The sequence below is a fragment of the Petromyzon marinus genome, chromosome 34, assembly GCF_048934315.1.
Source record: "Petromyzon marinus isolate PM22_M1 ecotype Great Lakes invasive population chromosome 34, UKy_Petmar_22M1.pri1.0, whole genome shotgun sequence".
Classification (NCBI taxonomy): domain Eukaryota; kingdom Metazoa; phylum Chordata; class Hyperoartia; order Petromyzontiformes; family Petromyzontidae; genus Petromyzon; species Petromyzon marinus.
The window spans coordinates 5,900,536-5,922,273 of record NC_133700.1 but is presented as its reverse complement, the minus strand read 5'-3'; the positions used below and the strand labels follow the sequence as shown (position 1 = coordinate 5,922,273).

The 21,738-nt window shown below is 47.4% G+C and overlaps 1 protein-coding gene across 1 annotated transcript in view; it reads left to right on the top strand.

The window, feature by feature from the left end:
• ADCY5 (adenylate cyclase 5) overlaps nt 1-21,507 on the top strand; it is a 211,057-nt gene extending 189,550 nt beyond the window's left edge. Inside the window, exons 15-21 of the mRNA XM_032965498.2 lie at nt 1,420-1,595; nt 5,059-5,088; nt 6,071-6,203; nt 7,041-7,304; nt 8,075-8,279; nt 10,205-10,329; nt 12,135-21,507. Coding sequence (XP_032821389.1) covers nt 1,420-1,595; nt 5,059-5,088; nt 6,071-6,203; nt 7,041-7,304; nt 8,075-8,279; nt 10,205-10,329; nt 12,135-12,263 — 1,062 coding nt within the window. The 3' untranslated portion in view covers nt 12,264-21,507. The remainder of the gene's footprint in view (nt 1-1,419; nt 1,596-5,058; nt 5,089-6,070; nt 6,204-7,040; nt 7,305-8,074; nt 8,280-10,204; nt 10,330-12,134) is intronic.
• The last annotated feature ends 231 nt before the right edge of the window (nt 21,508-21,738 follow it).

The following is a 21,738-nucleotide window of genomic DNA, read 5'->3' as shown; positions in this document are numbered from 1 at the left end:
TGCACTCACTCACTTGCTCATGCACTCACTCAGCCATGCACTCACTCAAGCACGCACTCACTCTCTCACTCGCTTCGTCACTCTTTTTTGTTTTCCTTCCAGCGCAGCTCCGTTGAGCATGGTTGGCTATGTATGGTGCGAAAGAAATTCAACATGTCACTTAGGCACTGACACACTCACTCATGCACTTACTAGCTCACTCTCTCATTCAAACACTCACTCTCTCACTCTCCAGAAGCTGTCTCATCGTGACCAGCAGACCTCGACTTTGTCAATTAGCCTCTAAACATGCTGCCGCTGCTGCTATCACACAGAATAATATAAGTTGTCAATGATTATTATTGTAAATTTTAATCGATGTATCGATGGATTGTTAAATCTCTAGGTCGGTGGATATGCGAGTGGATGCAGGACAAGTTCAGATACTGCCTGCCATCGATTTGGTTACAGGGTCTTCATCACCTGATCACATATTCTCATCATCATCATCGTTTTCAAATGTTAATTTATCCGGTGATGTGCCTGACCCAAATGCGGTGGAGCAGAGCAAGTGATACCAATTTGAGTGGCATTGTACTGCTGATGAGACGCACGAGAGATTAAAAAGAGATTAGCTGATTCAAAATGAGATTCCTTATGCATAACAGATATAACAAATTCAGAGAAAATGTATCTCATGGCCATCCTGTATCATTTGGCTCAGGGCGTTGTTCATCACGTTTCATCATAGGCTCGGCTACATAAAAACATGTAATTTTTTAATTTTCTCTTGAACGCAACGATATTCCTGACCCATTTGATTTCTCTAGGCGGAGTCTTCCCATGTTGTAGGAGCCACAGTGGTAAAAGGGCCCTTCCAGAGTTGTCTAATTAGCGCCTTGTAACGTGAATTGGGGCGATCGAAACTGCGGCGCAGTGGTTAGCGCATTGCGTGGTGAACCCAACCAATCCGAGTTCGATTCCCAGCCACAGCTAACTGACCCTGGGTCCACCCTCTTCACCGACTTGCATTGACAAGCGAGGTATGGTCAAACCTCTATAATCATCGATTTCAATCGATGGACCGTGGTCAGGTTGCTTCGAAGTCCATCCGAGTGTTAACGCCCTGGCGGTGTGCACTTGGCGGTGGGGAGCGGTGGCGCATAGGTTAGCGTGCTGCGATACAAACGCCACCGAACCAATTTCAATCATTCCCGCTCCAGTGACGATCATCTGAACGTGTTCTGGCCCTCCCCCTAGGTCGAAACTGCCTCAAATGAGTACCTGGTGCGGTGTGTAAAACATCACCGGGGCACGGCGCTGGCCGCTCCGACCCCCGTCGTGTAACACAGTGGCGGCCTTCATGTGCCGCGCTACTCGCTTATAGGCACTTGCCCCCAACAGTCTCTTAAGGCTATGCGGATCTTTTGTGTCGCGCAGTACTTCTCGGACTGCGTGCTGCTGTCGCTGCTCGCCTGCGCGGGCTTCCTGCAGATCAGCAGCGTGGGGAAGCTGGGCCTCATGCTGGCCATGGAGCTCGTGTTCGTGCTGCTCATCGAGATCCCGCAGGCGACGCTCTTCGACAACTACGACCTCCTGGCGCACGCCAACGCGCTGTGAGTGAGCGGCGCACCCCGCGGTGGCCGATACCGTGGTGGGGGGGTTGGGTGGGTGGGTGGGGGGTGGTGGGCGGCGGGCGCAAGCGTCCCCGTCGCGCACACCCCTGCTTCTTGAGACGCCTTTGATGATTACCGCAGCAAAATAACACCGAATCTTTTTTTTATTAAAAAAGCTTTACATTTTGGTGTGGCCTCCTGCTGCTTACCCAAATACCCGGGTTAACCCGGTGACCTGTGTTCGATTCCTGGCCATGTGCGCGCATGTACATATGCTTCACCACACTGAGCATGGGATGTTTGCAATTATTTATTTGTTTAAATGGAGGGACATATATTGCAAGGAGGCATACTGTCCTCAAACTTCTTTTGTTACTAATAATAACCATGCCCTAATCCAGCAAAGCCTCACTGCGTCTCAACACTATTTTCGTGCAGAGATAACGCCCAAGCTGAATTGAGCCCCCCCAATGATACCGTTCCTATAAAAATAGGCCCTTTAAACGCAGCCCCCGTCACCCCAAAGCTCGAGAATCCAATTCACCTCCACGGGGGCACACGAGGACGCACGGAGGCACGGGGCCAAGGCTGCCTGAACTAACGCAAAATGAGAAACACGCTCCCAACCCCCACCACTCCCTGCAACAGCGCAACGCCATTTCCCATTCATGTTTAACCCACGCTACCAACCCCCACCACTCCCTGCAACAACGCAACGCCATTTCCCATTCATGTTTAACCCACGCTTCCAACCCCCACCACTCCCTGCAACAGCGCAACGCCATTTCCCATTCATGTTTAACCCACGCTCCCAACCCCCACCACTCCCTGCAACAAGGCAACGCCATTTCCGATTCATGTGTTAACCCAATTTAAATTTGACATTCCATGTCCGCAATGCTCCTCGCACCGTCTCCGCTTTTCTCACGATGATGGCGTCTCTGCAGGGAGGTGCGGGGAGGTTGTGCTAGTTTTAGTCACAAGCGGAACGCTGTCGCACTAGACAAAGATCCCCCGCCCCCCGTATAACCTCAACAGACTGTTGGTGCAAGTGCTGTTAGTGAGCACCTATAGAGGTCAGCACAGTAGGAAGTGGGTGGCCAGCACCACACCCGGCCACCTCTGTCTCCCAAGTTGGAGATGATAATACACTGCACCAGGTACTCATTTGAGGCTGATTCGACCTAGGGAAGGCCTAAGACCAGTTTAGTGCTGTTAGTGAGCACCTATGAAGGTTGGCATAGAATTCGAGCGGGTGAGGTGGCAAGCACTACACCTAACCACATTAATCGCCCCGGTCTTGATGTTTACGCACTGCAAGCATGAGGGACTCATTTGAGGCTAAATTTATCCAGGGAGAAGCCTAGGACTGGTTCAGATGTTTGCCACCAATATTGGCTATTAGCGGGAACTGAACTCAGGTTTGTCAGGTTCATAGTGCAGTGTGCTAACCACTCCACTACCGCTGTGTCCATGCACACGTGCGTGCTCACTCATACGCGCGCACACACACGCACGCACACACATGCACACGTACACACGACGCGCAGATTGCGGAGCAATGATGGGTTCAAAGGTCAAAAGTCACTGCATCATAGTGACGTCAGCGTCTGTTAGGGACTGGCTTCCAGACGGTGCGGCTGCTAAGCCAGAGGGATTTCAAAGCTGGATTGCAATAGTTTTCACGTTCGTTTGAGCCAGAGCTCAATTGTAATTTGTGCCTTCACTCTAACTGAAGACACCTCTATTATGGATAGAGGTTGGATTATATTGGTCACGAAAGCCTACGTGTTAAATTGCCTTCACTCTGCTTGATTGTAGTTGTTAAAGCATTGCTATTGGCATTGTCAGAGATAATTTCTACACTTTGCCTGGTTATTTTGTCTGTATTCAATGGTCAAGCTTGTAGAATGTGTCTGTGCACAGGCATCTCTTCTTCCGAAGAGATTGAATAACATTGCAATGGCAGTACATTCGAGTTTTGATTTATATAGTGTTGGAATGTGACCGCATCTCAAGAGGCTGTGCAGAAACGGGGCATGTAATTATTGATCATTGAGTGGCGCTCATCTCTACAGGACAGTTCGGGAACAAAACATGGGAATTTCACATTTCTATGAGAGGGCCCATGAGATTATTCGTCAGGGTGTCGCTATGAATTGCTCGATATCGATTAAAGCCATTATTCTAAAGGGAATGCAATTGCACGCGTGAAAAGTGGCTAAGTTTTGTTATTTATGTAAATTGCACGCTCAGCGTATATTTAGACATTCAGACGGAGCGCTCGAAGGACACGAAACATTTTTTTTGTCGCAGAAAAAATCACGTGTAAAATTATCTTATCAAACTGTTACCCTGAATTTCAGAAGTAAATTTAATGCTGTGGGGGGGGGGGGTGGAGAGAGGGTCGGGGGAAAGAGGCAGCTGGGGGTAGGAAGGGTATCCATATTTACAATTTCGTGAAGGATAAATTCATTTACTGGAATGCAGAAAGTGAAATGATAAAATCACAAACATCTTGTCATCTGCTGATTTACCGACAGCGGAGAAAGCCGTCACTATTTTTGCACCGGCCGTCGAATTACAGACACGCATAACCTTTCCTGTGATCGTTATGTACCGCTTTATATGGTGGGGGGGAGAGATAACATTCCGGCGCAGCTTGAAACGATCGCGACATAAGTTGTCCTAATGAGGCTGGTGTGGAGTTGGTACCAACGCCGCCTCCTGAAAATTCGCAGTGACATTTGGGCTTTATTTTTTTTCTGCTTTCCATGAAAATCTTTCCATCTTAAACATGGGCCATGAATTAATAATCACGTAAAATACGGCACCTTGTGTTTGGAGAATGTCATGCCATTTATATTAAACCTGGAAATAAATAAAGTGGCTCTCAAAAACACCGGGCAGCAATTGATTTTGTTAACCCTTCCATTTGTCACCGTCATCGCACATTCCAGGACAATTTAGATTCATGTGACTTCTCAAAAGTGCACAGAGAATCGCGAAGAAATGCATATTCTTGGAATTACACTGGGACGAGGGAAGGAAGAACACACGAGCGAACATGCAACTATTACGGTTAATATTTTTTGTTAAATTTAAACCAGGTGAGGCCCATTGAGCTATATAGCTGTTTTCCAGAAACGACCTGGCGATCACAAATGATGGGGAGAGTGAGATGAGGAGATGTAGGCCGGGGTGAATCCATGAAGGATTGCAATGGCAGTGAGGGCGATGTTGTTGTTGATCTGGGACTGGATTGGGAGCCAGTAGACGGATCAGAATATTGCATAGTGCCGTCTGAGTTACGGGGCGCAAGTGAGACGTGTGGCATGGTGTTTTGGATCGTCATCATTCACTGTCATGGCTATTTCACCGCCAATGCGTCACTACACCTGTGTTGGGACTCGTGAGTTGATCGCCCGTGTGTATGTGTGTGTGCTCTTGTGTGCCCCGACAGAACGTTGACCCAGAACTCCACAAGCACCTGGTAAGGTGGTGGTGTCTGTGCTCTGCTCACGCATTCCCCGGGAAACACAAAAAAAAAACTTCACATGCGCTCACCTCGCCGGTGTTTGACCGAGCACGTCTCACCCTGCCGCTACTCCACATCCACTTGTCCACTTGTGCAGATGCGGCACGTAATGAAGCGTGCGCAAGTGCGTACGTGTGTGACGTTGGGAGCGGTGGCGTAGCGCTTAGCGTGCTGCCCTACGAATTCGGCGACCCGAGTTCGATTCCCGCTCACGGCCAGCATCAGTGACGATTATCTCAACGGATCCTGGGTCTGCCCTAGGTCGACTCAGCCTCAAATGAGTACCTGGTGCGTTGTCTAAAACATCGCCACTTGGGAGACAAATGCGGCCGGGCATAGTGTTGGTCAACCGCCCCATCGTGTGGCTTGCAGGCCTTCATAGCTGCTCGCTAACAGCATTTGCAGTCTGTTAAAGACTGCATTGTATTTTTGAGCAAGCTTTGTGTTTGTGGGGAGTGTAGGCACAGTGGTTAGTGATTCCCACTCACTACCAATAACAATGGCGAATGTTTGAATCGGTTCTGGGCCTCCCCTAGGTCGACTATGCCTTAAATGAGTACCTAGTGCAGTATGTAAACACATTAACACTGCTGTACTGAATAGTGCACTACTGCGTACATGCTGTGTACATCCCACAACGCGTAATCTCGCGTTGTTGTCTGTGCCTTGTCATGGGCTTGCCGCATGGAGTGCCACGTACACGCTGCTCTGCGCGGTTCTGCGCCATGCTGCGCTGTGCAAACCCCGTAATGAGCGTAGCACCGATATATTCTGTCCGTGCCTTGCCATGTACATTATCAACCATGTAGGTGGCCTGCTACGTCTCTATGTATATATATACGTATCAATCCACGCACACACACACTCGTGCACGAGCCCCCCCCTCCGCCACCCCCCCCCCCCCCCGATGCGTAAAGCCTCGCGCGTGTCCCCGCAGCTCGGACACGCCGGTGCGGATCCCGCTGCGCGTGGCCACGCCTGTGGTGCTCACGCTCTTCGTGCTGGCGCTCTACCTGCATGCGCAGCAGGTGGAGTCGACGGCACGCCTCGACTTCCTCTGGAAGCTGCAGGTGAATGGGGCGCCACGACCACCACCGCGTCCGCGAACCACCGCGACCGTCGACCGTGGGAGCGGTGGCGCAAAATCGAGGCCGATTCCCGCTCGCAGATGACACCGGTGGCGATGATCTGAATTGGTTCCGGGCCTCCCCTCGGTCGACTTAGCCTCACATGAGTACCCGGTGCGGTGTGTAAACATCGCCACTGGGGAGACAAAGGCGGCCGGGCGTGGTGCTGGCCACCCACCCCCTCGTGCGCCGTGCCGGCCTTCATAGGTGCTCGCTAACAGCACTTGCCCCGACAGTCTCTAAAGACGATGCGAGGGATCTTTGTATTTGCATTTGTCAGTCGCGCAGCGACGCTGTCGTCAAGTTGTTACCACACTGTGCGAAGAACCTCGCAACCTAAGTTCAAATCCTGCTCACAGCCAACATCAGTGACAAATATTTAAATCGGTGCTGGGCCTCCTTGAGGTCGACTCAGCCATAATGGAGTACCTGGTGTGCATTGTGAAAACCATTGGTGAGACAAAGGCGGCCGGGCTTGGTGCTGGCCACCCACGCCCTCTTGTGCCACAGCGGAATTAATATGATCTCGCCAAAAGCACTTGCCCAAAGGTCTCCCAAAGGCTACACGGGGGGTATCTTTGTACGAGTGCTCACGTGTGTGGATGGGTACACAGCGACAGCGTGAGTGGTTAGCGCACTGCGCTACGAATTCGGCAACCTGCGTTCAGTTCTACGCTAACGGACAAATTCGTTGGCAAAGATCTGAACCAGACCCTCGGACCTCTCCCCCGGGTCGACTTAGCCTCTGATTCAATACCCCGCGATGGTCTCACGGTGCAGGCGACGGAGGAGAAGGAGGAGATGGAGGAGCTGCAGGCCTACAACCTGCGCCTGCTGCGCAACATCCTGCCCAGCGACGTGGCGAAGCATTTCCTGGCTCGCGAGCGTCGCAACGACGAGCTGTACTACCAGTCGTGCGAGAGCGTCGCCGTGATGTTCGCCTCCATCAGCAACTTCTCCGAGTTCTACATCGAGCTCGAGGCCAACAACGAGGGCGTCGAGTGCCTTCGGCTGCTTAATGAGATCATCGCCGATTTCGACGAGGTGCGTGCAGCGTAGCGGTTAGCGCGCTGCTCTACGAACCCGGCCACCCGGGTTCGATTCCCGCTCACGGCCAACACCACAGTGACGGTTATCTGAACCGGTCCTGGGCATTCCCTAGGTCGACTCAGCTTCAAAATGAGTACCTGGTGCGTTGTGTAAACATCGTCACTGGGGAGATAAAGGTGGCCCGGCGTACTGTTGGCCACCCACCCCCTCGTATGCTGTGCCAGCCTTCTTAGGTGCTACTCGCTACAGCATTTGCCTCAACAGTCTGTTAAGGCTATACGGGGAATCTTTGTCTTTGTCGTGTATGCGTGTGAATGTCCATGCCAGGTAGTGGGGGGGGGGGGCTACATGCAGAGGCTAGCACGGGCTAGGGCAGAGATGGGCTGCTTTGGTAGGGGAGGATTCTGGAGCTGATTGGACTCGTGGGGAGCGGTGGCGCTGTGATTAGCGTACTGTGCTTGTGAACCTGGTGACTCGAGGCCGATTCTCACTCACGGCCAACAGCAGTGTCGGATATATAAACCGGTCCTGGGCCTCCCCTAGGTAGAATCAGCCTAAAATGAGTAATTGGTGTGGCGTATAAATATTGGTACCGGAGAGACAAAGGCGTCAAGGTGTGCTTCCGGCCACACCAGCTCTACGCGCGTCGTTCTGTCCTTAACAGGCGCTTGTCAAGAACATTTGTCCCAAAGGTCCAGAGGGCTCACTAGAGAATATCTGTGCCCGCGTGTGCCCGCGCGTGCTCGCCCGCTCGCGTGTCGCAGATAATCAGCGAGGATAACTTTAAGCAGCTGGAGAAGATCAAGACGATCGGAAGCACGTACATGGCGGCGTCGGGGCTGAACGACGCCACCTACGACCGCCAGGGCCGCTCGCACATCACGGCGCTCGCCGACTACGCCATGCGGCTCATGGAGCAGATGAAGCACATCAACGAGCACTCCTTCAACACGTTCAAGATGAAGATCGGTGCGCGCACATCCCCTCCCCTCGCGGCCCATCGACACCGCGCTGCCCCCCCCCTATCGTCCCCCCCCCACCATACCCCCACCCCATCCCCCCCCCACCACCCCTCCCCACCATCCCCCCCACCGTCCCCCCCCCACCATCTCCCCCCATCACCCCCCCAGGGTCTCCCGCGACCCCTCGCCACCTGTCGCGATCCCCGACTCTCGCTCGTCATCGTCGTCGTTGTCGTCAGCAGCGGTCGATCCGCTGCTGGATGCGAAGGGCTCCCCCACCGAAGCATCGCGACGTGGCGATCCTCCCAGCTCCTTGCACGCGAGCCGATTTCCCCTGCGCTCGCTCATTCTCTCTCGGGCTGCTTTGCTTTCGCGTTTGCCTCCCCCACTCAGTTTCTCACCCTCCCTCCCCCTCTCCCATCCACAGCCTGCCACCCACTCTCCCCTCCACTCTCCGTCACCTTGTCTCTCGCCTCCTCTGAGCCTGTCCCCTCGATTTTCTCTCTTTTACCCTCCATCGATTGTTATACTTTCTCAATGTCGAGGTTATAATCCTTTCCTCCCTCCCTAATTACAATATTGCTCACACCTCCTCTTCCCCCCCATCTCTTGCACCACTCTCCCTCCTGTCTCACTCTTACACTGCAATCTCCTTGCTTACACACTCCATTTCGTCCTTCTGTTTTACGCGCATTCTCTTCTGCCCTTGCTCTATCCTCATCTCTCTCCCCCTCTTTCACACCCTCACCTCATTGTAATCTGTCATCTCGCTGCGTCCTTCTCTGTTTCTCACGGGTTTTTCCAACTGTCGTCACTCGCCCACCACACTTATCTTCATAGATGATGGGAAGGGAGTTCCAGAGCCAGCAGTTAACAAGTGTGTCACGTGCAGATGGCGACGATGTCCAAGATTGTTTGGCGATGGACATAGATATTGTTGCTGTCGTTGACTCTGACATCGAGAATGCATTATCTCTCTCTGTTTGGAGCAAGGCGATCATGATAAATTTGGTGACGACAATCAAGTGGAAGTGAAATATTAGTATAAAGCTGTGTTGATATTTGGGACTTACCCCAAAGAAAAACCCAGCACGTGTTAATAACACCGTGGCCTTCAAAGTCAAACATATATAGCAGGCAACGTTTTGGGCAATGACGCTTCTTCATAGCACATAAATAGAGAGGCCATAGAGACACAGAGGATAATAAAGAGTTGGAGATTTCACTTCACACCTTGCGGCCTGATATTTTTTTCAATCAGAAAACCAGCCTAGTTTATCAAAGGGTTGGCCAAAACTTGCCGATCTAAATCCAGCGCCGAACTGATAAGCCTTTTCAACCATGGCGATCATGTCCCGCGCCGCGCAAAGCCATCTCGTCACGTTGACTCTGGCTCCTCGTGCTTTTCAGTTTTTTTGTATCAGTTTATTTATTTGGTATAGCCCCGTGAGCCATTCGGCTCTTGAATCTGGTGCAACCGCAACAAACAAAAAAACAAAAACACGAAAAAGAAATCATCGTCACTGCGGTACAAAAGGTGAACACGGCGCTGGCCAGCTGGCGGGCATTCGTTTGCCAGTAGAGGGGGCGGTGATGGGGGCGACGCTGCTGTTGGTTATTGCAATGAAGTAACTTTTCAAATTTGGACTGTGACATCGGGCAATGTGCCCTACTGTTTTTCTAAGAACATCACCAGGATTTTTTTTTGTATTTCAAGAGGAGCCGGTACGGTACACAAACCACAACACGGGGTGGTGGTGGGGAGGGGGCTGCTGAAGGGAGGAAAGCGGGCTCGCCACCCCACCAAGTCGGGACCACGAGTGGGGTGTATGTATTTCTATATGGGGAGGGGAAGGTAAGATCAGAGGATCGTTAACAAACCACTGTGACATTGTTGTTGGCGTCGTCGTCGTTGTTGGTGGTGGTGGTCAGGCCTGAACGTAGGCCCTGTGGTTGCCGGGGTGATCGGCGCCCGGAAACCGCAGTACGACATCTGGGGCAACACGGTGAACGTGGCGAGCCGCATGGACAGCACCGGGCATCCCGAGCGCATACAGGCATGTCCGCTCACACGGAAAGACAAAGATCCCCCCATGTTGTAGCCTTGACAGACTGTTGGGGCAAGTGCCGCTAGCGAGTAGCACCTATGAATGCTGTCACGGTACATGAGGGGTCAGGTGGCCGGCACCACGCCCGGCAGCCTTTGTCTCCCTGGTGGCGATGTTTACACATCTCCGCACCAGGTACTCATTTAAGGCAGACTCGACCTAGGAGAGGCCCAGGAATAGTTCAGATGATAAGTGACTGGTATTGGCCTTGAGTGGGAATCGAACTCGGGTCGTTAGGTTCGTCTTGGTTTTTGGTGGTGGCATCATCACGCACAGCCCTTCTGTCCAAGCACTGCTGGATGAGGGCCTCCATACACCGTGTTGGTTGTGGGGTGGATAATTAACCATACTTAACCATGCTGCTCAGTGCAGGTTGGTGGTGAAGGCAGGCAACATAGATGTTGGATTATAACGATAGATGTAGCTGCATCGCCTTCAGCTGACAGCGTAGCCGCACATCGGCCTGTAACACCTGGTTTACGCGTGTGGTCACTCAATCCTGTTTAGCTCATAGATATGATGAAATCTTGTGCATTCTGGGTGATTTGTTCATCGGCTGACATGCATTCAGATGCATAAATGCACAAGTGTAAAACAAGCACACACAACCATGTACAGTAAAACCTTGGATTGCGAGCATAATTCGTTCCGGAAACGTGTTTGTAATCCAAAGCACTCGTATATCAGTTGTGATCACGTGACGCTCGGCAGACAAAGCGCCTATACGTACTACTCGTATTGCAAGACCCTCACTCGTTTATCAATTTGATATTTATTAAAAAAAATTGCTCGTCTTGCAAAACACTCGCAGACCAAGTTACTCGCAATCCAAGGTTTTACTGTACACTTATACAAAGACAAGGTGCTGTTAACGAGCACCTAATTAAGGCCACCACAGGGCATGAGGGGGTGGTAATATCAGTACCATGCCTGGCCACATTTGTCTCCCCAGTGCTGATCATTACACACCTTATATGGCTGAGTTTGTATAATGAAGACCTAGGAGCAGTGCAAATATTGCTCCCCACTGTTATTAGCTGTGACCTGCAATTAAAATGAAGTTGCTGAGGTTCATAGCGCAGTGTTCTAACCACTGCGCCGCTCACGCACACATATTCACAACACATACAAACGTATACACGTGTGCATGCATGTGCACGCTTATAAAACATGCAAACACAAGTATCAAAATTTAGCACGTAAGCTTTTGCGACCTATCTTATCTGTAATAGAGGGTTTTTGGGTTAGATCGCGGAAATGTGTCGTTAAACCCGCCATCACCCAACACGGACAAATACCCAAACATGCACACACTAAAGATCCCCCCCCATAACCTTAGCAGACTGTTGGGGCAATTGCTGTTAGCGAGGACCTATGAAGGCCGACATGGCACACGAGGGGGTGGTTGGCCAACACCTCGCCCGACCGCCTTTATCTCCCCAGTGGCGATGTTTACACACCGCACCAGGTACTCATTTTAGGCTGAGTCGACCTAGGCGAGGCCCAGGACCGGTTCAGATAATCGTCATCGGTTTTGGCCATGAGCGGGAATCGAACTCGGGTCGCCTGGTTCGTAGCGCAGTACGCTAACCGCTACACTGCTGCTCCCTACACACTCAATGACACACAAACACACACGTACAAATGCACACCACTTGTGTAAACACACGCGCCCTCATCCCTACGCACAGATGAACAGACCGCAACGATAACACTACTAACGATTGTCCCTTTCAACAAAATGGCCGCCGTAGGTGACAACCGACATGTACAACATCCTGGTTGCCAAGGGATACCAGCTGGAGTGCCGTGGCATGGTGAAGGTGAAGGGCAAGGGAGAGATGACGACGTACTTCCTCAACGAGGGGCCGCCGGGCAGCTAGCTGCCACAGCCAGAGACAGCCGTTCACACCCCCTCTTCCCTGTCTGCGCCGAGCTGAGCCAGCCCTACCCTTCAACACTCACGACTCGTACAGTGAAGGCCTACGTCAGTGCCGGGACTGCCAAGGTCAAAGCCAAGATCAAGACTCGTAAGGGCGCGGCTGAGGCTTGGATTTTTAAATGTCCAGGCCAAGAATAAGACTTCCAGTGGTCAAGGCTGGGACACCCTCATAAGACAAGGCCAAGTCTGGGGTTTGTATAATTAGAACTGCGACCAAGACTCCAAATGTCAAGGCCAATGCTGAAGCTCCTTACGTTTAAGCCACTAAAAGAGGCACCCAATGGACAAGGCTGCGGCTGCTGTAGCCAAGGCCAAGACTGCTATTCCCAAAGTCAAGGCCAGGACCAGGGCTCCTAAAGTCAAGGCCAAGATTGTGACTTCCATAGTAAAAAGCAAGGAAGTGGTTCTTAGAGTGAAAGCCATGGCTAAGATTCCCAAAGTCAGCGCTAACGATGAGGCTCTTAGAATAACGGCTAAGGCTGTGGCTCTGAAATGTCAAGGCTTATGTCAAGACTTCTCAAGTCAAGGGCAAGGCTGTAATTATTAAGTCAAGGTGACATGAATGTGATTGCCGGCCCCTGTTAATGTAGCTAGACGGTATCTGATGCGGCTGGCAAGTCGACTGCCCTCCCCAGCAGGTGGCTCAATCCTGCTGCAGGGAATGTGACCGCATCTATAAATGGCCGCCTGCCATTTCCAACTGTCGCGAATCTTACACGGCTGACATCAAATAGAGTTTCTCCCTCTCTGGCATCTTGGAGCTTAGCTCCCTATACCTCATGCAGCTTCTTTAAAAACCTTGTGTACCCGTGCCACAACACAAGCACACGATCGGCATGCTCGCTTATCTCTACCCCCTTACCTTCAATCCTGCTTCTAAGCACCACCAATTTCCCCAGCGTCATAGTTTAATCCTGCGCAAAAAAACTCTGCAGAATATTTTGGGATGTACAAGTCACGTCACTTGTCGTTCGCAATGGTGGCTTTCATGGCAGTCAATTTTACATCTTTCCTTTGGTTGTACGTTGACTTAACTTCCCACCGATTGATGTATTAGTGCTTGATTTTAATGCCTTTACCTTTGAAAATATTTAAAGGGGGATTAATGCCCATTGCAGTTATATTTAGAGCTCTATTGGCATTGCGGTTTGGTGTCCTTGTTGCGTTAAATGTCCTCTTGCTAGTGCCGCGGACATTCCTTTACAATTGAGCAGCATCAGCACACTCGGTGAAGTTTACTTTGCTGCGTCTAGACATTCAATTTAAACGATCATGTCTCTACCGCAGGCTTATAACGGCCCGATACAACCTCTATGATTCATCACCACTGGTATTCTTTTTTTTAAGCCCAGGCTTTCTCTTATCCAAGTTTATACAGCATTTCGAAATGCAGTGAGCGTTTTTTGATTCTCAGCCTGGTTATCGATGGCTGTACCAAGAAAGCATAATATATTTTTTCAATGAATGTGCTCCATTCTGAATGTTGGTCTTTGTATATTTATAGTATTTATTGGAAGATGGACACGTGGCGATCACTATCCACAAGGCATTGAAGATGTAGACTCCTCTTGATGTGGTTTCCTGGTGGCACATTCCACTCATCCACTGGCGTGTGACGACTGCAGGCTTGTGTCGGGGTCACCGTTTTTGTCGCCTCATGCCTTGACTCCAATTAACACAACCGATAAACACAATCATTGGTGAAAACGTTTAAACAGATTGTGCTGTATAGATACATAAACTAAATCAATTAAAATGTGCAGATTAATAGTGCCAACTTCACAAAGACAAATATGGAAGGGAAATTAGAAGCATATCTGTGCATGTGACAGACATTGTTCCATTTTGTATATTTATCTCTTATTATGGAAATAGATTTGAGTTCATTCAAATTCCCAATACGTGTAAGTTGCTTTTTCTTCTGTCAAGCGGTTTTTAGAATGAGGCTTTGGCATGGTTCAATATTGATTCTAGATTTGAAGCTTTCGTGACTGCAAGGATTCATACTCTTTGTTTTTTTCGGTAAAGTCACGTAGGTAAAATAAAATTTAAAATAAAACAACTAAATTAAATTTTATTTTACCTGCGTGACTTTACCGAAAAAAACAAAGAGTTTCAATATTGATGTTTTATTTTGAGATGATAATTGACTGGACATAATGCTTTTGTGCATATTGAGCGTTGGGTTGTGGCTAACGAAAGCTGGTGTGTGCACTGCCTTTAGACGAGGGTTCTCCACTTGCAATGACGTCAAAGGAGAAACATCTACTCTCTGCCCCTACTTCGTATTCCTTTCTCTCTTACACTACCTGATCCACACCCAAACACAGATCTTAACGTGTCTTTTGCCTTTTCACCTTAACTTTAGTTTGACGATGTAAACTTTAAATGAATGCTCGCAACAACAAAAATATGTTTTATTACAAATTTAGGCATGCCAGTCCTTCTGTTAGCAAGTGTGACGTTTTATTTTTTACTTGCAGCAATGCGATCACGGTCGTGGTTGGTGTGGAAGGAATTTCCCTGCTGCCACTGGGCTTCACTGGGCATGGAACCCATCGAGGGGAGGGAATAGGGTCCGGGGAGGTATGAGGAGCGGACAATTATATACACTGCAGCATTATCCGAGGACCCATCGCATTCTGGACACTAGTCTGCAAATTAAAATTAGCGGTATATTCCCTGTTTAGCATTGTAGAGACGCAAGTGCTGTTCGCAAGTTCCGATTCATATTGGTATGTGAATGTCGTTAGGGGTTGGTGTGATGAGCGCAAATAATGCCTGGTCAAATGTTGTCTCCCGGCTAATGTTGCCATCTGTCCGGGTTTGACCTGTGCAGTCTAGGAATTGGTATCTGTGTTGTTCGGGCGGCAGGAATTGATTTGTACCAAGGTCCGGGAAACGAACGGCATGGTGTCGAACCTTGTCGCACTGTGGCTGAAAAGTTCTGATAACAGACCTAGGCATGGCTGAGAAAATATGTCCCAACTTGTGGCGATGGTTGGAAACCCCTCTAACTCCCAGATGCTTTTTTGTAGTAGGTGCTCATGTTGACTGCACTGTCCCAACAGATACTTTAGGCGGACTTGACCTTGGGAAGGTCCAGAACAGGCTCGGTTGTTAATTGCTGAGGTGTGCCGTGGCCAGGAATCGAACCCAGGTCATCCAAGATTGTAACTGCATTGCACAAACCACAATTCCACGACTCCCAGCATACAGTAGTTACTGTATATAAAATGCATACACTGTACGTACACTGTATGCGCTTATAATATACAGCGCCGTATTATATAATGTAGACACAAAATCTATAAAGTACAAATTATAGAAATACTGTAGATATATAAATTATATATACTGTGTTGTAAAAACATACAGTATATTGTACATACACAACTTTATATAGTATACTGTATGCAACAAAACCTTAATATGTACTAAACTGTACATATATACTGTGCGCATTGCAGTATCTAAAATAGTAAATGAGCAGAATATAAAAGTAGTCCGTATCGTGTAATGAATCAAATTATTTATGTCTAGTACATAGACACATTTTTAAAACAATATATTAACTCTAAGACACGTTCACTTTACGCCGTTAAATTCCTCATCCACATTGGTGTGGGCGGACACATTTTTGCAAATAGAAATCTCCATTCTGTTTTGGAACAACATTCTAAGTCCACTTGTGCACATAGTTTGGAAACTCATTTTACATATATAACAAACAAAAACAAATGTCACGAGGAATAACAAAAATGTGTACAACAAAGTAAGTAGAAAATAACTCTTATCCGTGCTGATATGGAGGAGGACTGCGCGAACATTGACGATCCTTTAATTATGGGATTATCAAAAAATATAGTCCATTTATCATGGACAAGAGCAGATACTAGGATGAATTTATCAATGAAGTTCCACTTATCCGTAAAGAAATTTCGGATGATAGTTCTGGATTGCATGGCGTGGGCAGAAATGTGGATAATCGCGGATAACAGAAAGAATATTGGTATTTTTCACCTGAAGGCGATTGCTTGTGTTGTGATCGAAACGTCGTGATATTTTTTATTATGTTTCTATCTACGTGGCTTTACCGAAAGACCCATAAAATAAATATTGTCACGGATAAGAGTTCTACTGTGCACATGTCAGGATTTGCATCTAAGGAACTTTACTGTACTGCAATATGGTGCATGACCAAAACAAATACTGCTAAAATTAAAAGGAGCTACTGTACTAAATAATCAATACAAAATAATTTTGAGGTTATTAGAATATTAAACCTTCGTGAAATGTGTTTAATAGCAACAATGTATTCTCTGCATTTGGGTTGTTTCCTGTTCTTGTCATAATATTTTGAGCCTTTACATTACCAGGGGGACAGTCCATTAAGAATCAGTATCTTGCTAAAGGAGGCCTAGGGACATACACAGATAAGTAAGCAAAGTTATAAAAGGTATAAAAGGTTTAGCAAAATAAACAACGTAAAACTTGCCGCTAAGGTAACTTAGTGGAAACAAATGCATTGTATAAGCTGACAATTGAGAAAAGTGATTTTATTTCCATTCACACTTCATAAAAAATTATATTCGTAATAGTTTTTTTTACATTAAAATAAATGATCGACGTAACGATTGTTTGCACTACCAGCATCTAAAGCATTGGTATTTATAATCGTCCTTGCTTCATTACACCTAAAATTAAATGTTTCGATTATAAATACAAAAGTTGTGGCCGGTTGTAATTGTGAAAGTCCCCAGCCAACACATTGAAAATGAATGAATAAATACAAATATTAATCATTTATATAGCCTTCTGTCAATCCACTGTTGGATGGAGGCCTCCCAAATGCCGTGTTGCTTGCCTGATGGTGCTTCGCCAATGCTGATGAGTGTGGGTTGAAGGTGGGGTGTGTGTGGAGGGAAGTGAAGTGACGCCCTTGCTGGTTCACAGACATCTCTCGTCACTGAAGGTTTCCTGTGTGGCCAGTAATTGAACTCGAGCCTCCAGGTTCATGGCAAAGCGTGCGAGCAACTTCGCCACCTCTACATCACCCCCATCTTGTACAACACTGCATAGTATTTTACATATGTGGAATGAAAAGAAAAAATATTCCGGGATTGTCTGAAAATGTCGTCCATTTACGTGTGAACTAATGCGGACAAAAGCAGATCAAAGATGAATTTGCCAGTGAACTTCAACTTATCCGTGAAAAAATATTGTTTTTTTTTCTTCTTAAAAATTGTTTGGTTCATATTAGGTCGCTACTTGCTTTGCACTACTGTTTGCAAAATATCCATGTCCAAGTGGATAACAGCCTCTGCGATCGCATACTGAAGCTGGTTCTGTACGCCAGCATGTCTGCTCTACTCACAATTGGTCCTTAAGCCAGCAATTCTCTCTGCGGCCACATCGTTGGTATTCCGAGTGGGATCCGTTAGGTGATGAAACGTTTAGTGCATCCACAGTTGGTTTTGCGAGCAAGTCTGTGGCCTCCACATGTGCAATTGCCGCTGTAAATGTCCACGAAGCTTTGCTTGTGCACCGTTGCTATTGTAAAGTGTAATAGTTAAGTAGCCTGTGCCTGAGCAGTTGGTACTGTGCGTTAATTGAATGATAGCCTATGCGTATGAACAATTATGGCTCCATTAACGTGCGCACAGTAGTTGGCGTCTGTGGACAACGAAAGTGAACGGTGGTTCACCGTTGAATACGATGTCGGGTTAAACGGCAGCAGCGGAGCTGTATGCTCGTACACGTGTCTTGTCACGTAAACCCCACGTGAGAGCCCATTGGGACCCCATGAAGTCCCCTCGTCTCGAGAGGCTTGCCTCGTGAAGCGATGCGGCAAATACGTAAACATGCCGGAAATGCCGTGAATTTGAAATCGATGTCGAACACATTAGACACGTCAACAAATAAATTAACAGTCATGTAGCGTACATTTGCATGAATGTAAATTCATTTTCCAGTCATACACTCTACATTTTAGGTGAAGAGAATATTGTTAAAACGCAGTTACAGTCACAATGACCAAGCAACGAATTAAACTTGGCATACATAAATAAATAAATAAACGGTCAAGGATAGGGATAAGGTTGGACTACAGATATTTATACTGCTTGTTTGGCTCGTTTGTTCATGGTTAGAGGGGCAATTTTTTGGCTTCAGTTGGCCAGAGTGGTACATCCCCTATGCAGTGCGCCTCGACGCTCCAAATTGGCAATTACTAGATTTTCGCTCACTTTTTTCATTTTAGACACAGTTAATAGAAGCAGGCAGTACTGCGCGTGCAGTCAGTCCCTGACATTTAGAAAAAAAACAAATGTGAGAAGCGTTGGCTTTACTTGAAATTATGTAACTGCAAGTGGCATCTCGCGTGTTTCGTAATGGTGTTAGGACACAAAGAGCTCATGTATAATTGAGTGCAGCTCTGGTAGCCCATTGCCTTTGGATTACAAAGAAGACCTCAATAGTGCAGTAATACTTACAAAATTCAACAACTCCCCCAAAAAATCCGCAAGTTTTTGCAATTGCAATCACGGCCTTTTATTGAGCAATCACAATCATAACCTTTGTTCGGCAAGTCGCCCAAGGTATGTTATACTGCTGCCTGCTAAGCCGCTTACCAAGATTTCCACCCATTGATCTATAACAGTACAGTCGTTTCAGATGTTTGTAGAAATCCCGAACCAAAATGGCCACTTGCTGATGATCATTGACTACAACTTTTCACAAGATGGCATTCCCGTGTACGTGCGATAACGGCATCATGCCATGGCCAGTCTTCCTGTATTATGGTAGTCCCTGATTGTTGTCTTTGACTCCTCATGCAGTTAATGCCTTCATAATTGTCTCCTCACCACCACACTCATTACAATTGAAATCAAGGGACCCGTTGTCTGGTCACACATTCCCCTGCATTGTGTTTTTTGCTCGACACTGAAAGCAAAGCATTCTTTTTCTTCCTAAATTGTATTTACCATTGTTGTTAACTACTGTAAATGTGTTGCTCGTATACCTCGTTTTCTCGGACCTTGCTGGCTGTTCATTCCCAACAGCAGAAGCACAGCACCCATTTTGCTTATGCTACCCGATTCCCCGTCAAAACATACGACACCACAAAAACAACAAGAAACAACAATCCTGACAAGGCTGATGAGCAGCCAAGATCACCAAGTAAACTCTGCACGCGAGTTCTCCTGGACGGTTATAACTACTCTGGCAAGCAGCTCTGGAAAAAGACTCTCATCCCCGCGGTCCATGCGTAAAATTCCTCGACACAACCTCGAGTGGTGGCGTCAAGCACCCAAGTGTGGGCCTTAATTGTCGGCCTCAAGTCCCAAAAAACGGACACTCCACTGCAGTAGTTTTAATCCCAAGTAACCGGCCCTCTTCGGTTCCCATGCCCGGATTCTCAACGGCGTCCACCGACTGGGGGACACAACAATGACGGGGACTTGTTCCCGCCGGCCGCCTTTGGGCTTCAACAGAGGGCTTCCTGCCAGCAAAGCATGGAGGCCCTGTGGAGTACAACGGTGTGATGTGGCAGTGGGCTTCAACGGCAAATCACCCGGCTAAATGGGGCACGAGTCTCGTTGGATTTTTTTTATTTTGGCAGGAGAAAGAAGGACGGACGTTTAAAAGTTTTTTTTTCTAGGTCCTCCACAATCGTTGCACAAAGTGCGAGTCTGATTTGTTTGGGGGGAGAGGCGTTACTTGTTGGAAGCGTCGTGATAAGCTATGTAATGAAATTGGAATATTTGTCAGCGTTTTTTATTTGTTTCGATTTTTTTTGTGTGCGTATGTATGTGTGTATTGCGCACAACAAAAGACATTGACACGTGGACAGTGTTGTGCAAGGAAATGAATATTGCTCCCTACAAAGTGGCACTGGACTTGATGATTCAGTGAGACAATGTGCCAAGGTTTTCCGAGATGTTTTAAAGAACTCGAACGCAAAAAGGAAAAAAAAAACTTTTAGAAAAAATATATAAAGAGAAGAGATAAAATATATACATATATAAATATTAAGGCGTTCTATTGTGACTTTTTCATATAAGAGATTGTGGTCTTAAAATGCTACTAAAAGTAATTATATGAAGAAGAAGAAGAAGAAAATAAAGGAAGAATGGCGCGCATAAAGCAGGAAGACTGAAGAGACTATTGTGTTTATAATTTATATAAACGTATTTATTTGTGGGTTTTTTTTATGACAAGGTTCACCTTTGTGTACCCATAGTTAATTTGGCCATGATGGACCTGTGTGGTGACTGCACCAAAAACCTACTTTTGTTTTATACTTAGGACACACAAACAGTTCCCACACATGTAAACGCAACGTACAATATTTATTTCACCGCAATTGATCGGTATTTGTCTTGCTTTTTTCGGCTTGCTGTTTTAAAATTGTCGATGGAATAGGTGTCACTATATGAACACGATATTTTCGTTTTTGCTGTAAACTAAAAAGAAGGCATCGAGACAGTCGTGCTTTGCAAGATTGGGTTTTTATTGGTTTTGCAAATTCCATTTTTGTAATACTACTGCGTAGGTTTCTGCGCTTTGTGCTCTGTAGCTCTCCGATGTTTTTTTGGGTTGCCCTGCTTGTGGTTCGGCACGATGTCCGACATTTTGCTCCACGTGCTGGGAGCATCTTCAGATATTCAACACTTGAAGCTTCGAGGTCACGGAGGGAAAATGACCGGACATTATGCGGAACACGCAGAGCGAAATGTCGGACGTCACGCCAAACAACGCGCGGTGCAACTTGTAAGCGCATCAGAGAGCTATCCGTTTTTGTAATGTTCATACACGAGTATGGTAACCTGGGGGAGCATCACAATCTGCACCGTAGTGAGATTTAGACAAGAGTAAAAAAGAGAATTATATTTTGTAAATGTATCTAAGTGGCCGAGCACACGTGTTTCACAAGCGCGCGTATATATTTTCGGAGAAAGTGCATTAATTGTAGGGTGTGGGTGTTGTATTATTGCTGCAGTCATGTGATGTCCCCCTTGAACCTTTGACCTTTAACCCTTCCCTTAGCCCCAACTATCCACTCTCCCTTGCCCCCCCTCCTTCCGCCCCTGCAACTATTGTACAAATTGCTCCACATATTCAATTATAACTTGGCCCCAGCAGAATTAATCAGTGAATAAATCGATACATTAATACTGTAAGTCGTGTTATGTCTGTTGTGTTTGTGTATGTTGATGCACCGGTGCTGAAATATATGATACATTTACTGCTTATGGACACATTCAAAGGTCCCGTCCATGGTTTAGCTGTGGTTTAGCTGTGCACTAAACCTTGTGACACTCTTAGCTTTATCACAGTTCTTACAAGACCGGTTACTGACAATTCATTATTGGCTTAGCAATTCTGCGATAATTCGTGAGCCTTATGATCAG